Source organism: Kwoniella mangroviensis, assembly GCF_000507465.2.
Source record: "Kwoniella mangroviensis CBS 8507 chromosome 1 map unlocalized Ctg01, whole genome shotgun sequence".
NCBI lineage: Eukaryota > Fungi > Basidiomycota > Tremellomycetes > Tremellales > Cryptococcaceae > Kwoniella > Kwoniella mangrovensis.
Window position 1 is genome coordinate 10,005,780 of NW_027062533.1, and position 14,221 is coordinate 10,020,000.

The 14,221-nt window shown below is 45.1% G+C and overlaps 5 protein-coding genes across 5 annotated transcripts in view; 3 read left to right on the forward strand and 2 right to left on the reverse strand.

Moving 5' to 3' along the window:
- Positions 1–402: 402 nt before the first annotated feature.
- I203_103793 (uncharacterized protein) lies at positions 403–4,337 on the reverse strand (the record flags this gene model as incomplete). Its single annotated transcript, XM_065517396.1, has 13 exons — positions 403–585; positions 672–724; positions 791–1,024; positions 1,167–1,258; positions 1,314–1,380; positions 1,451–1,465; positions 1,529–1,660; positions 1,777–2,484; positions 2,547–3,083; positions 3,152–3,242; positions 3,311–3,527; positions 3,600–3,787; positions 3,888–4,337. The coding sequence occupies 13 exons, from the start codon at positions 4,335–4,337 to the stop codon at positions 403–405; spliced, it is 2,967 nt and encodes a 988-aa protein (XP_065374214.1).
- Positions 4,338–5,265: 928 nt separating this feature from the next.
- Positions 5,266–7,995, reverse strand: I203_103794 (uncharacterized protein; the record flags this gene model as incomplete). The annotated part of the gene is made up of 9 exons (XM_019147411.1): positions 5,266–5,280; positions 5,350–5,396; positions 5,448–6,113; positions 6,168–6,459; positions 6,537–6,739; positions 6,787–6,837; positions 6,904–7,268; positions 7,393–7,702; positions 7,881–7,995. The coding sequence occupies 9 exons, from the start codon at positions 7,993–7,995 to the stop codon at positions 5,266–5,268; spliced, it is 2,064 nt and encodes a 687-aa protein (XP_019003076.1).
- A 1,063-nt stretch (positions 7,996–9,058) lies between these two features.
- Positions 9,059–10,044, forward strand: I203_103795 (uncharacterized protein; the record flags this gene model as incomplete). Its single annotated transcript, XM_019147410.1, has 4 exons — positions 9,059–9,212; positions 9,271–9,319; positions 9,376–9,469; positions 9,553–10,044. 4 exons carry the CDS (start codon positions 9,059–9,061, stop codon positions 10,042–10,044), a joined length of 789 nt encoding a protein of 262 aa, XP_019003075.1.
- Positions 10,045–10,559: 515 nt separating this feature from the next.
- On the forward strand, positions 10,560–13,021 carry I203_103796 (uncharacterized protein; the record flags this gene model as incomplete). The annotated part of the gene is made up of 8 exons (XM_065517397.1): positions 10,560–11,223; positions 11,367–12,102; positions 12,173–12,203; positions 12,272–12,284; positions 12,355–12,421; positions 12,481–12,723; positions 12,819–12,920; positions 12,994–13,021. The coding sequence occupies 8 exons, from the start codon at positions 10,560–10,562 to the stop codon at positions 13,019–13,021; spliced, it is 1,884 nt and encodes a 627-aa protein (XP_065374215.1).
- A 796-nt stretch (positions 13,022–13,817) lies between these two features.
- Positions 13,818–14,221, forward strand: part of I203_103797 (uncharacterized protein) — a gene marked incomplete at both ends in the record, with an annotated part of 984 nt that continues 580 nt past the window's right edge. The window contains 3 exons of the mRNA XM_019147408.1: positions 13,818–13,823; positions 13,895–13,933; positions 14,005–14,221. The exon at positions 14,005–14,221 is cut by the window's right edge and continues 34 nt beyond it. Of these exons, the coding sequence (XP_019003073.1) occupies positions 13,818–13,823; positions 13,895–13,933; positions 14,005–14,221 (262 nt within the window). The remainder of the gene's footprint in view (positions 13,824–13,894; positions 13,934–14,004) is intronic.

The window sequence follows — 14,221 nt, forward strand, 5'->3', positions numbered from 1 at the left end:
GACTTTGTGAGTAGGTAGGATACCAGGGGAACACGGAGGGAGTCGAGATAGCGATGGAGAGTACGATCATAAATACACCAAGTGAATGGTTGATTTCCAATTCAGTCAGATTAAGCGGAAATCATCCGCACAAGTGAAGAATGAATCTCGGCTGTCATGATCAAACACGGTCCGATATCATCGCAGAAATTGGAAATCAGATCATCGCAGTGCCGTCATCCAGTGATAACACCAAGATAGTGTAAGGCAACACGCATGGCCATGTATCTGCCGTACACTGTTATAACGAACGTAGATGCAATCATATACAAGGAAGAGTAAGATGTGACAATACGATGCAACAGTAAGAATCAAGCAAACGAATGACAATGAACCCAAACAACACACCCTCTTACAATGACTCTAAATGGTCTTAGCAAAAGCTATGAACCCACTCAAACCTCTAAAAGCACCTTTAGCAGTCGCACCGTAATGTTCCAATGTATGACCTTCTTTGTCCCTCCAGGTCCCATCTGAATCTACCAATCCATATTTCAAGGTGTTCTGATTGGATAATAACGTTTCCATCATCTCACTGACGACTTGCTACAAACATGGACATGAACATGAACCAGCACAAGGATTAGCACCTGCTTATTTCTCGAGTTGCGAATGAAGAACGTGAAACTTACCTTTGAATCTATCATGACGTTTATCTCTTGCGAATGGAACCACGATTGACTATCTACAATCCCGTCCCAATAAGATCAGCACAGTACATCCATTTCAGTTTATGGGCCACTTGACCCACCTTGATTACCATTCCCGAATATAGCCACTTGATCATCATAAGCCGCGAATTTGATATGACAATTCCTCTGCTTCTTCACCGCATTCAGGGGTCTTACTTGATCTTTACCTGTATACCAATATACTTTGAGGTACTGTTCTTTCTTGTCTTTTCGTAAGTTTTTGTATAATCGATCTACGACTTCTTCATTGGTACCCCCCTGGAAAGGGATAGATTCGCCTTTATCATTGAATCCTGCGAGATCACCATTTGTGATCAGTATATACTCTTGCTCAAGGTATAAGTTTGATGTGCATAGATGGGGGAAGCCAATTGGGTGGATAGACAGCCTCTATTCAAACCAGTATCTTTTGTCTAATATCGGACACTAACTCACCCAAATCTAGTAGCAGAACAACGTCCACACCCCTTCTACAAGCCTCTTTAACAGCTCTTACGATAGGTCTAGCATTCAGTGTAGGGGTTTGACTACATCACATATCAGCTACATTCCCTACAGAAATGGACTTCATAGCTAACTCACACAAAAACTTTCTTTTGAGCATACCTAAATCCAGCTAACCAAGCTGCGTTTTGGGGATTTCGGATATCTGCATTTTCGTTCCGTGAATCAGTTTTAGATCATGCCACCATCTCATGATCGTATGTAGGCAAGCTTACCATGATGACCGGGGACTAGATCAGAATGCCCAGAATCAGTATCTTCCTCTTCGTTCAAAGATGGTGCGTTTCACTCACATCCATGAGGCTTCCTACACGTCATAGCTATAGGGAAAGGATCATGTGGTTTGTGCACCACGTGAGGTTTAAACTCGTCCAATTCGTCCGAATCTTCTACTGTCGCCCATGCGTCGGAAAGTGCACCGGCATCTATACCACCCACAAACATCTGTCAGTCATCCCGTTCCATTTGAATAACAAAAGTGCAACTATCGGATAGAGCAAGCCAAAAAAAGCTGCGAATGCCTGAGACGGCAATGACTCACTAAACTTCTTGGAAAGAGCAAACATCCTCTTACTTCCCGTCCCCTCAGGCTGTACCTCCTCACTGCCTGCGCCCGCTCCATCATCTTGCCGCTGGGAGGAAGAAGGGGGTAAACTCAATTCTACATGTTTTTTAGTTTTCTCATACAGATGTCCAACTTCTTCCGAATGAGTCGCTGTGAGAGGTAACGGTTCACCGAGTGTATCTGTAGGTAGTGAAGGTATTTCTTTACCAAGTGACGAAGGAGCATGATCCGTACCATTCGAAGTGTTATTGTCCTGTGGTAAGCTTATGGTCGATGTCATAAGGGACGATACGAGGGGTGTATCATTTTGGATTTGGGGTAGATTCGTATATGATCCATTTGGTGAAGTTGTGATTGGTACATCACCCATCACCCTGTTGGATCCATCACCATTGTCGTCATTGGCATCGGCAAATCCAACATGTTTCTTGTCTCGTTCCCGTCCACGAGTACCATTCACATTCTTGACTGGTGTTCTCGTACCATCCAGACTAATACGGTTCTGTCTATCTGGTAGAGGTGTTGAGGAATCATTAGAGTCCCAATGTTCATCCACTGCCGGGTCATGTGGTAAAGGATAAGATTTCGATTTGAGCGGCGCATCATTCGTGACCGTGGGTGAAGAAGGTGCTTCCGAGCCATTGGCAGTGGAAGTTATTGTGGCTTTTTCATCTTCGTTTTTATCTACACCGTCCATTCATAGTCAGTTTGATATGGCGCAGAAAATGACGGTATTTCTGACTCACGTTGTGCTCTTAACAATCCCAATTCTCCACTCGCTCTTCTACTTGGTCCTCTACTCGCTCCTCTACTCGGAGCTCTCGAGGTCGAACCCAATCCCCACCTCTCCCTAAGCTCCCTCAATTCCTTCATGGCGGTATGTGCCCTCGCCTCAAGTTCTTCACCAGGTTTCCACTCGTTGAAACTTGCTTTCTGCTCATCAATCACCCTTTTCACTGCCTCTCTCAATCGTTCAGTCGCACCAGGACCGTCAAGACTGTGCGCATGAGCCTTTTCCTCGTCTATATCCCTCGTTTGTCTTCTAAGTAATAATCGAGCAGCTTTGGCAGCTTTGAGTATTTCGATATCGTCAAAATACGGATTATGATCTTGGAATAGGTAATGGGGCTTTCCAGTCACGGGGTCCAAGGGGGGTTGATAGGGTGTCGACATACATGGTAAAGGCGGCGAGAGCTTATTCCACCATGAGTGTAAGGCTACTTCGTAGAATGAATCCACTATTGGTCCCTCGAGGTGAGTCATCATTTCGAGATTTGGTCGGTCTGTGGGACCAACCGTCATCAGCTCATCTGAGCATCGTAGTCAACATGACAGATAGCAAGGGTCTCACCTTGAATATTGTTACTGTTGATCAAAGCTACTTTCCTATCAACAATCAAGAACTTTGCGTGAAACGTTCCCAACAATACCCTGTGGAAATTCTATATCAAATCATACTTTAATATCAGCACTAATACGGAAAATAGAGTTGGCAGTGACCTTGACTCACAATGACTTCCATATCCAACCCTTGTACATCCTCTTTCTTCGGTAAATCCAATGGAGCCCATTCTTTAGGATTGACAGGAGCATGAGCATTCCAAAGTTGTTCCCAAGACCCTCTATCATACATGATCTTGACTATCACTTTGGGTTTACCCGCTTTGATCGTCCTAGCTGATAAGTCTCGTAAAGCAGACGAAATGGTATTAACCGAATTAGACGGTCTGGAAGTACCCCAAATCACAATCCGTCAATTACCAAGGCACACAGTGCAATGAGGAATGAGCTTTACTCACTGCCAATAATTCGTAGCTAGGAAAACTTCTTTCTCCGCACGTATGATAACATCTCTATAATGTTGCATTATATCTGGGATAAGGGAGATGATAGTCAATGGCATCGTTGTAGTCGAACCTAGCAGGTCCGGCGGGACCAAGCCGGATAGAGGATCTCTTTCGAGAGTAGGCAAGAGTGAAATGTACATCTATTCATGACAACCACTATGTTAGCTGGCTCGCTGAGAAGTTGAAAATTGACAGAGAAACTCAAGCAGGTAGCATGGTTGTGAATGGAGATTCACTCACTTTCCAAAACAGTTCTCCAACTACTGCCTCCCCACCCTCTCCTTCTTCGTGGTCAAATCTCCAACCAGCTTTTTTTCGAAGATCTTTTCCTTGAGCTTGCCATTTCTTCATCTCCTCGTCGGTCAGGCCATTTATAACTGAATGTTTCACTTTGAATCGTCTGATCAACCTGAACAGTGGGTTGGGTTGAGGGAAATTGCTGTATATGGCTTTACCTGCTGAATGAGTTGGATGATCGTTAAGATATGTAGATATGAGCTTGGAAGACGAAGAGGAAGGGGGTGACGGTGATTTCCGCTTCTCGGGAAATGAAGGGAGGTTGTGGTCGGAGTGGGATGATTGAGGTTGGGGTTGAGCGTATGCTGAAGGGGGCTGAGGGGTTGGGGGTACTGAACTTGAGCTGGGTAATGTTGCATGTTCAGGTTCAGCTGCGGGGTTATGGGACGACATGGTGCTGCTGATACCACCAGCATGGTCATATGAGCTGACTGGCGGCAGACCCTCGATTGTCTCTCCTGCCGACGTCGACATCTCGAAGGGGTTGAGTCGGAATTGATGTTTGTTATCGCCTATCGATTTTCTGTATTGATGCTATTCGAGTTGATTGAGTGGTTTTGATCTATATGTCTACTATATTGATGATCTATGCTGCGCTTGAGGACGCTCGTAGACGAGACGAGGATGACGATGATTGAGTGATTTTTATATAGGTGGACGTTGCTTTAAATAGCCAAGAAATCCGGTACAGGGTCAGTGCTGAAGTGGGCTGTGCGACTCTGATCTCCTACCGAAGTATTCAATTCAACCTTTGTCGTCTTGATGTACTGTTCAATGCTGTTACAGATTTTCACAGAAAGAAGATTATACAGATGATCTTTGCTTTCTTACTTATGCATACAACATGATGACCGAGAGGATACTAGCCAGGCCAAGACATTGAGTGGATGGTGTAATGACGAATATGCTTGATGGAGGCACTCGCGGCTATGTAACGTTACCCTTTCGCCGATTAAGGAAACTACGACATTACGACACCGCTCGCGCCGAGCCATCCGAAGTGCTGGCTGCAGCTGTCAATCCAATCAATAGACTAGTTGAGATGGCATGACTTATCATCATATAAAATACATGAATCAGATAGGAATCATATATTGACCTAACTCGCTGACTACACCTCTCTCCCTCACACATGCCCGTATTTATCAATAAAGAGGGAATTTGGTAAAAGTGATGATCAAATTGAATTGAATGAAATTGTATATATAATCAATGTGAAATTGTTTCAGATCCCTCCCCATTGGTTTTCGTGTTATTCTCTCGCAGAGCCTTCTTTTCATAGGTATACACATATGCACAGTCCCTTGGTGTCAAATGCGACTTATGGGTAGACAGCCTGACAGAACGCGTACGATCATAATCAGCATTATTGACAAGGGCTGTTCACGCTATCAATCCAACTCACCTTGATCCTGTCGGCGTATTGGTCGGAGATGACCTTACGTTGAAGTTCTATTACACCATTCGTCAGTATACAGCTATTGAGTAGACGGGTCGACTTACTCTGAGCAGCAGTCAAAAAACCAGATTCCGGTGTCCACTCATCCGCAACCAGCACTATAGCTTCCAACAACTCCATACCCTTCAAACCAGCCTTCTTACCAACGTTATTCAACTCCTTCAAAGCGGCTTCAACGACTCTCTCATCTTTACACAGATGTTCCAGATCTTCTCCGTCTCCTAGACCGTTCTTCTTCGCAAAGGCAGGTAAGTTCGTTGGGTGTCCGACAACCACCATAGCAGGATTATTGTGTTCCCCATTGGCGATGATCGCCCCGTTCGCAACGAGGGGACAAGATTTGTAGATTGATTCGAGGTATTCGATCGCGATGTATTCACCACCTGACAATTTCACCAAATTCTTCAGTCGATCGATAATTGCCAAAGTACCATCTTTGTTCCATTGACCGACGTCTCCTGTTCTGAACCATCCATCCTCCGTGAACGCCTCTTTATCGAGATCAGGGCGTTTGTAGTAGCCCTTGAAGATCGCCGGACCACGAAGTAAGATTTCACCTTGAGGGAGAGTGTTAGTAGAGAAGTAGCCAGCTTCGGGAGCATCGACTAGCTTGACTTCTGCTGCTGGGACAGGTCCTCCAACCGCGCCGTATTGCATAAAGCCGGGATTGAGGATGCAGGCCATAGCAGTGGATTCGGTAAGACCGTAACCTGTGAATCAATCTTTAATCAGCCAGAGTTGACGCACTAGGATAGCGAACTCACCTTGAATCATGGTCACCAAAGCGGTACACAAGAAAGCTTGTGTGCTCTTGGAAACGGCACCACCACCATTGAACATGATCTTCAATTTACCACCAGTTTGAGCTCTCACAGCGTCAAAGACAACTTTATCGGTGAGACCGCCCACAAGAGGTAAGGAATATTGGTTGGCAGTCTGTTTAGCTTTAACAGCGAAATTGAAGATTGATTTCTTCAGAGCACCAGCAGTGTCTACTTTCGATAATATACCTTTTCTAATCAATTCCCAAACGGCGGGTACACCGACCAAGATGGACTGACAAAGCACATGTGCGCCATCAGCAAATGTCCGCTCTCTATCGGTGAAGGTTCTACGAGATAAGTTACACTTACAGGTCTGAATTCCGCGATATCACCTTTACATTCCCTTACACTTGCATCAGTCAAAGTCTTGACTCTACCGTAACCGATGGGTAAACCAGCAAAGATGAACGAATTCTCCACGACGAACTCAAGGATATGGGCGAGGGGAAGAAATGCGAGATACGAATCTTTGGTAGTGAGGTACTCGTAGAGCAAGGTCCACACGGAACCGACTGTAAGATATCGTCAACAAAGTTCAAGGCTCAGTCAGGTAACCTACTAGCAGCAACGACGTTTCGGTGGGTGAGAAGTACACCCTTAGGAGTACCAGCTATATCAGAGATTGACTGATTGTCAGCTGAAATACCAGCCACTGTTGTAGGGAGACTATACTCACTTGACCCAGAGGTGTACATGCAACAATACACATCTTCAGCTTTAGCAGGTAAAGCTTCCACAGGTTTGCTTTTACCCAATTCAATCACTTCATCCAAGTGAATGACCTTGATATCATCTCTGATAGCTTTGAGTTTATCGATAGCTCCATCTTCTGACTTCCCATCATATACGATCAACTTGACTGTCGAGCAATGTTCGATGATCTTGACCAGTGTACCAAGCAAATCGGCATTGGTGAACATTCCATTGACTTCGGTCTCGTTCAATGCGTGTTTCAATCCTTCTGGACCTAAGGAGTCGTACGCGGTCGAAATAGGTACGGCGTTGAAAGCGCATGATTGAGCGACCAGCATCCAATTTCGACTGTTACACGCATCGTTTGTCTCAGCAGATGTCATATACGTTTCATTATGGACAAATGATTGAAAGCCGCTTTCATCGGGGTTCCTTTGTTATTTGTCGATGAAGAAAGAGAGAAGGAACTTACGAAGTTTGAGCGTAGATATTGAAAAACTTGTTCTCTCTCTTGTCCTCTACTCCCAGTTCCCTCAAACCCGCTCCGATCTCCTTGACTCTTTGTAAAGCCTCTTCGTAGGTCATCCATTCGTATGGTGTCAGCTTGAAGTAGTTCCACGTCTTCTTTTGTTTGGTCTCTTTTCCACCGACCATCTTGGTGATTTCCTTCTCCTCTGAGATGATCTTCTCAATATTACGAGATGCGAAACCATTCTTGGGACCGTGCGTCTTGGCTGCATACAGCATCACATCGTGGACTGTATCTATTCCAGGAGCTGGTTCTATTTGATGAGCGGTCGTCGTGGTAGTGAAGGAAGGTTGATTCAGCGGCAAAAATGAGAAACGACAGGAGAGAGGTGGTTGGTGCAGATAGTTCAGGAGTAGGCAGGGTTATATGCATCAGCATGACTTCTTGATGGTAATCGGAGCATATATGAGATAGGATAGGTGCGAACTCACGAGTGACCAAGTCTTTGATGCAGTATGAACGTCTGACTCTAGTCTCTCCATCAGGCTTGGGTTTGTCAGCATCCACCTCCCAAGAGGCTGGCTCCTTGTTCTTCCTTGGTGCCATAGTGTTCAGGCTTGAAGGGATTGACGATGCAGTGGATCAGTGCGATGGGATGGAAGGAGATATGTACGCTATCCTAAGTATGTATATGTGATGATGAAGAGAAATGGATGCGGTGTGATCTGTGTAGGATGAATGATTGTATGAACTGAATGGATTAATCTATTTAGACGTTTAAGCCCAACTCATAACGCGGATGACGCACAACAACTCACTCGGACACCCACCCACACCCCCACAGTTTCTTCCTAAAACACACAAATTGCATACACACACACACCTACGAGTTGGTTGCCACTTCGGTCTCGGCTTAAGCTTGATTTCACTGCGCACCACGTGATACTGTGTATGTTTGAGATCCACCTGCATCTCTTGGCTCTGTCCCGGTTAATGTCATCCCCTTGTCCGTCGTACATGCATACTCTCGATCTCATGCAAGCCAAGCTACCAGAGTGTCTTTCTCTGCTCTTATTCCTCTTGTTCGGTTGCTCGGTGCAGCGATGGAAAACAGAGACACGACCTTCCTTTGACTCTCCGATCGAAAGGAGGGAAAACGCTTTCGAGCGGTCTATGCTTAGGACAGAAGTTGAGTAAAAATGCATCTGATCGATTCTCTTAGGCAGCTCAATATTATCAATTCCTACAACTCGTTAGTGAGTAAGATGTACCTATCAAAGGTGTGCTCAAACCGCTAGATGAAACCTTTGATGATCTGTCATCCCTCACGGCACTCACACACGAATTTCGAAACTCTCGTTCTCATTAAGAGGATGTTTCCTTTGTTTGATCAACTCCTATTGGGTCCTTTCACTATGGACCCCTTACCTAATTATATAGGTAGAATGGTGTCGATTTTGCTATCAGACTGATATGATCTATCTCATCCATCTCGCCATCTTGGTGATGTTCCTCAGCTAACACATACAGCCCTGTCATTCATTTTATCTGTCTAGATATTACACTCTAATATACTAAAAATCAAAGAGGAACCGGACACCACGTCAACGTCAACCAACGTAAAACACTCCAAGCTAATTCTGTAACCAATTCTGACCCGTAATCAAAGATGAATCAAATCGCGCTCTTGTTATCCTTGATACCCCTCCTCGCTCAGATCAAAGCTCAAGACCCGACCCAAGGTCAAAATTGGACGCAAGGTGAAAATGGTGGACCAGATCTGTCTCAATACCCAGAATGGATCACCAATGACTATCAATGTGGTGAGTACTTCCGTCTCTCATGATGCTATATTGGGTAACTAATGCCGGCCTGTCATAGTGATCGGCTGTCTTTCGGGATTTAACGATACTATCACTACTATACCTCAGTAAGTCTTGTTCATACCTCTGTTCACATCATGTACAAATCAATGACACTCGCCAGACCCGATCTGGAAGGCACCGCCTATCAATGCGCTGCGTCGCAATGTGCAGGTGATGGTACTGGTAATTATTATCAAACTTTATACTATATCCAAGTGAGTGCTGCTTGCCCTGTGGTTCTTGCATTTCTCCCCTTTTATGGCTTTCCTGCTGATGCCGTTCCGATCTATCCTTGCAGTTGTTCTATGCTACCGGATCGATCTATGAATGGTCTGATTCCGCTCCAGACGGATACAAGCACGCGACTTTCAACTCAGGCCAAGACGCACAGGCCAGTGCAAGTGCCGTACAAGCTACCGCTTCCGATCCATGGTCTGCCGATGCAGCTGAGAAGACTGGAGGTAACAATGCTGTAGATGGCGTATCAACCGCTCCAGGTGTAACAGGAACAGGTTCAGCTGCTTCTGCCAGTGGCTCAGCAGCTGCAGGCTCAGCGACTGGATCTGTGACCGGGACAGCTAAAACCGGTTCAGCAGCAGCAGCAGCTACTTCTTCAGCCTCTAGCGCAAACGGTACGAAGTCTGCTAATGGTACTGAAGAGGGAAATTCCTCCAGTGGTGCTTTACCCGCTCAAATTGCAGGTTTGGCAGGTATGGGATTGCGACCTCTGGTCGGGCTATTGGTCGGTGTAGCTTCGATTGCCATTGGTGGGGTATTTACTGGACTCTAGGTGGATTCAGCACTTGTATATGAGGTGATACGTTATTCCTCGATTCGTACGGACATTCTGTTTGATATATTCTCCTTATAAGTACTCTTAGCTACATATGTGAAGAATACCTCCTGTCATGCAATGATTGCCAAACGTAGACCAAACGACTGGTTCTTTTGCATGGGTCTGGGATATCAGCGTCTGACTCCAACTAATGACGGAAAGAACAAAGAGCAGCATAGGGTACAAGAGATTTATAAACTGCAAACTTGCATCCATTTTCTCAGGTTCTTCAAACGCCTTACGCCATGCCACAACACTCCCGTAAGAACACCATAGATGCCCGCGTACAAATGTCGGTGTAACCCGTCTATGCGTTTCTCGTCCAGCGGACCGTCTGATTTCAATCATCGCTCGAGCCGAGAGAAAGTGGAGGTTTGTCTGATTCGACATCATCGTCTCAAGTGGACTAGCAGTGAATGCAAGATTCCTTTTTACCTCTGGAGCTGGCTGTTATAGCATATTCACCCAAGATGGATTCGCCAGTACCGGCAACGGATACACCGTCCTATCCACCGACACCGTCCTCCCCCGATCTAGCAACTGAGATCGACCAGTTGTCGATCAACCCCTCTCCATCGCCTGCTCCACCCAGTCAAGTCAAGGTCGATGTAGAGGATGCAGAATTGGAAAGATTCAGAAATCAGTGGAGAGAAGAGGTAAAGGCCAAGAAGGGTGAACCCGTACATGTCGGTGCGAGAAGGACGGGTATAGGAAAGGGCAAAGAGAAGGAAGTGGAAGTTGGACCTGTAAGGTGGAAAAGCAAACAGAATGATCAACCACCAGCAGCTGAACCTGACCTTCCGAGCGAACGTTCAGGAGGATCTGAGAAAAGCCTTTCACCAGTCAAAGATAAAAACAAACTTTCTTCTCCCGTTTCCCCGAAGAAACCATTACGTTTCGTTCCAGGCGAAGCGGTAGATCTGGATAAATTAGATTCCTATCTGACCACAACGACTTTCACATCTTTCAAACCTACGTCGGTCAATCGGCCCACCAGATTCACAGGCTCAATAGCACCTGAAGGACAGGAAAGGGAGAGTGCGATACAGATATACCAAAGGGCGATTGAGAGTGAACAGAGTGGGAAGTTGAATGAGGCGTTGATGTTGTACAGGAAAGCTTTCAAGCTGGATGGTGAGTTTGCTTACGACTCCGTTTAAAATCGAAGAGCTAGCAGATCATAAAGAGGGTACAATCATCAACGAATAAAACCCCTCCCTCCACTCCAGAAAATTGTATCTGGATCTTTGCCGTCATGCTGACTTGGCCTGTGATAGACGACATTGACAGGACGTACGCTATATCGCTTAAAAACAAGTCCACTGCAATTGCGCAAGATTCAAAATTCCAAGAGACCGAACTACCTCCCACGCCTTCATCTTCCGATATAATCTCCTCCAAGCCACCTTCGATTGAGCCGTACTCATTCGCAAGACATATTCAGACGGCGCCAGATTACGAAAAGACGCATCTCCCTGCTCCCGCTTCTACCACCACTTCCCTTCCCGCTCTTTCTCGACCTGCCGAATCCGTATATCCAATATCACCTCTTACCCGAATGTTCAACAATCTGTCTATCCCATCGAACGAATTGACATTCCATCCGGATGAAGAAGAATTGCCATGTCCAATTACAAAATTACCCAATGAGCTGTTCGAACCTATCTTGATGAACCTTGATGTAACGTCTATAGAAAGATTCGGATCGGCATGTTGGAAATCCCGTTGGTTGACACATGTCTCGCTGGCCTGGAGGGATATAGCTGAGAGGATATACAAACCTCCGGCCATGTTACCTCCTGCTCCCCAGATCGCTGGAGATATGCAGGAACGATTGAGTGACGATGACGAGAATGAAGGAATGGTACCGCAGGTAATCGGCAACGAATCAAGGGTAGAACTTATCCGGGCGAAAGATCTGGTCAAAAGACATAGAAACGAGTGGAGAACGACGGTAGTAGAGGAAGAGAGGATAAGGATGGATGGATGTTACATCGCCGTCTGTCATTATATGTGAGTACTTAGAAAAAATCCCGGTTATAACTTTCATGACAATTAGGCTGACTTTGGTGGAATCATTCAGCCGTCCTGGTGCTGGTGAAGAATGGGTTACGGTGAGTTCTCAGACTTCCAATGATGTCGAGGTGTTTCAGTAGCTGATCCTGTTCTTCCTCCATTATAGATCACACACATGAGTGCGTTCAGATCCCTTCCATCCTCTTCATAGTGTAATTCGTAGTCATGCTAACATCCATACCCTCACAGTAACATATCATCGATTCTTGCGGTTCTACCCTGATGGTAATGTGATATCATTCCTCACCACAGACCAGTAAGTACCCTACCACACTTCTCACATTACTCGAGCTGATACAGGATCTATTGCAATAGTCCATCGGAAATCGTACCATCCCTTCGACCGTCCATCCGAGGTAAAGGTTTACATTTCGGTCGCTGGCGTCTAAACAGATCAGATTCAGATAATAACTCAATCACAAACGTGAATTCGCAAACGACTAAAGACGGTAAAAGGTTTGCTAGGGTGATTATCACCGACTTGCTAGAACCGGGGAATGAGAGTCCGAAATATGAATTTGAGATGGAATTGATTTTGAAGTCAACTGGTCGAGGAAGGTGAGTGATACGTTGGCTTGTACAACTCGAGAATCCCGAAATGCTGTATTGTGGTAATCGTGTGCTGATCTGCGTCAATAATGACACGTCGATAGATGGAACAAATTAGAAATACTGGAATATAGATCGATAAATCTCATGACTGGTGAAGTACTAGCGCTGGCGCTGAAACATCAGAAACCATTTTATTTCTCGAAGTGAGTGACAGTTTCTGCTAGTGACGAGAAATTTCGATGGATCATTCTGACCTGTCCGTGATGGATCCTACAGAGTCAGATCGTATAATCCACCGTTTTAGAAGATAGAATTACATTGTTTTGTCATTAGGTACATGGATTGTATATATAGGAGGATATAAGGTATAGAAAGATTATCTGTCGCCATGTTTATCAATATGGTTTTATGGTGGTCCCGATGCCACAGTAGATCTCCATATCAGGATTGTATTGCGAAGCAAATGGGCAAGAGACCTTCTGACGTACAAATTTGTGTGCATCTGCTACCTAGACTAGCGTCAAGGGATGACTTCATTATCTGTGAAGTTAGGATCCAATGAGAGGGGATTACCTAAACCTTCTTGTGCCTTGATGATGGATGATGATGTTGTCTTATCGATACTGTAACATTTTCGCTGCGCAGCCTAAACGCAGGCACGGAATGCGCAAAGTTATGACCTTCAGAGGATTAGTCATTCTGTCATTCTTACTTATTTTACTCGTATATCTAGAAATAGCTGGTCTGGGTCTAGATCTCATGACTGGTGACTAGCTTTAATGTAGCTGACTCGTACAGATGACCTATTACTCGTATACTTTCACACTCGGTCAGCCGAAAAAATAGTCGTCGTATCCATCTTAACATTTGAATGGGTGAAGAAACGTCATGGACGTCATTATGATTCATAAGAAGATATGGTCCATGTGATATCTGCGATGAAGCTGTGTGTACCATCTCTCCATCTACATATATATGGCTCCACAAAGTATGAGAAGTTCTCTGTCTCCCTCCCTCTCAATATTTCCGGGACGAAACGTCAAACATCTAACATATAGCCTTACATTTATACGATAATTCAATTCTTGAAATCATCCAACATGGGTGTGAGTATCACATAATATACATGATACTTTGAGTGTATGTTAGTACACTGATTAATGTCGTTTGACGATAGATTATGGATAAAGTCAAAGATGTCATGCCCGGCAATCAAGTACGTGTATTGCCTTCTTCTTGAAGAAGATCGCTGACCTCATGGACTTTCGGTTGGGATCGACTACATAGTCCGGCAGCGGAGGCCAACATTCCGAATATTCCAAACCAGGTAACGACGACTACAACAACCCATCATACAACCAAGGAATGATGGGTGATAACTCCCAACGGGGAACCTCATTCGAATCTTCAAGAGGATCCGATCTAGGTATGGGTTCTCCGAATGATACCTTCTCAGGTGCCGGTGGTACTGGAGCGGGAAACACTGGAAGATTTGCTGATCAAG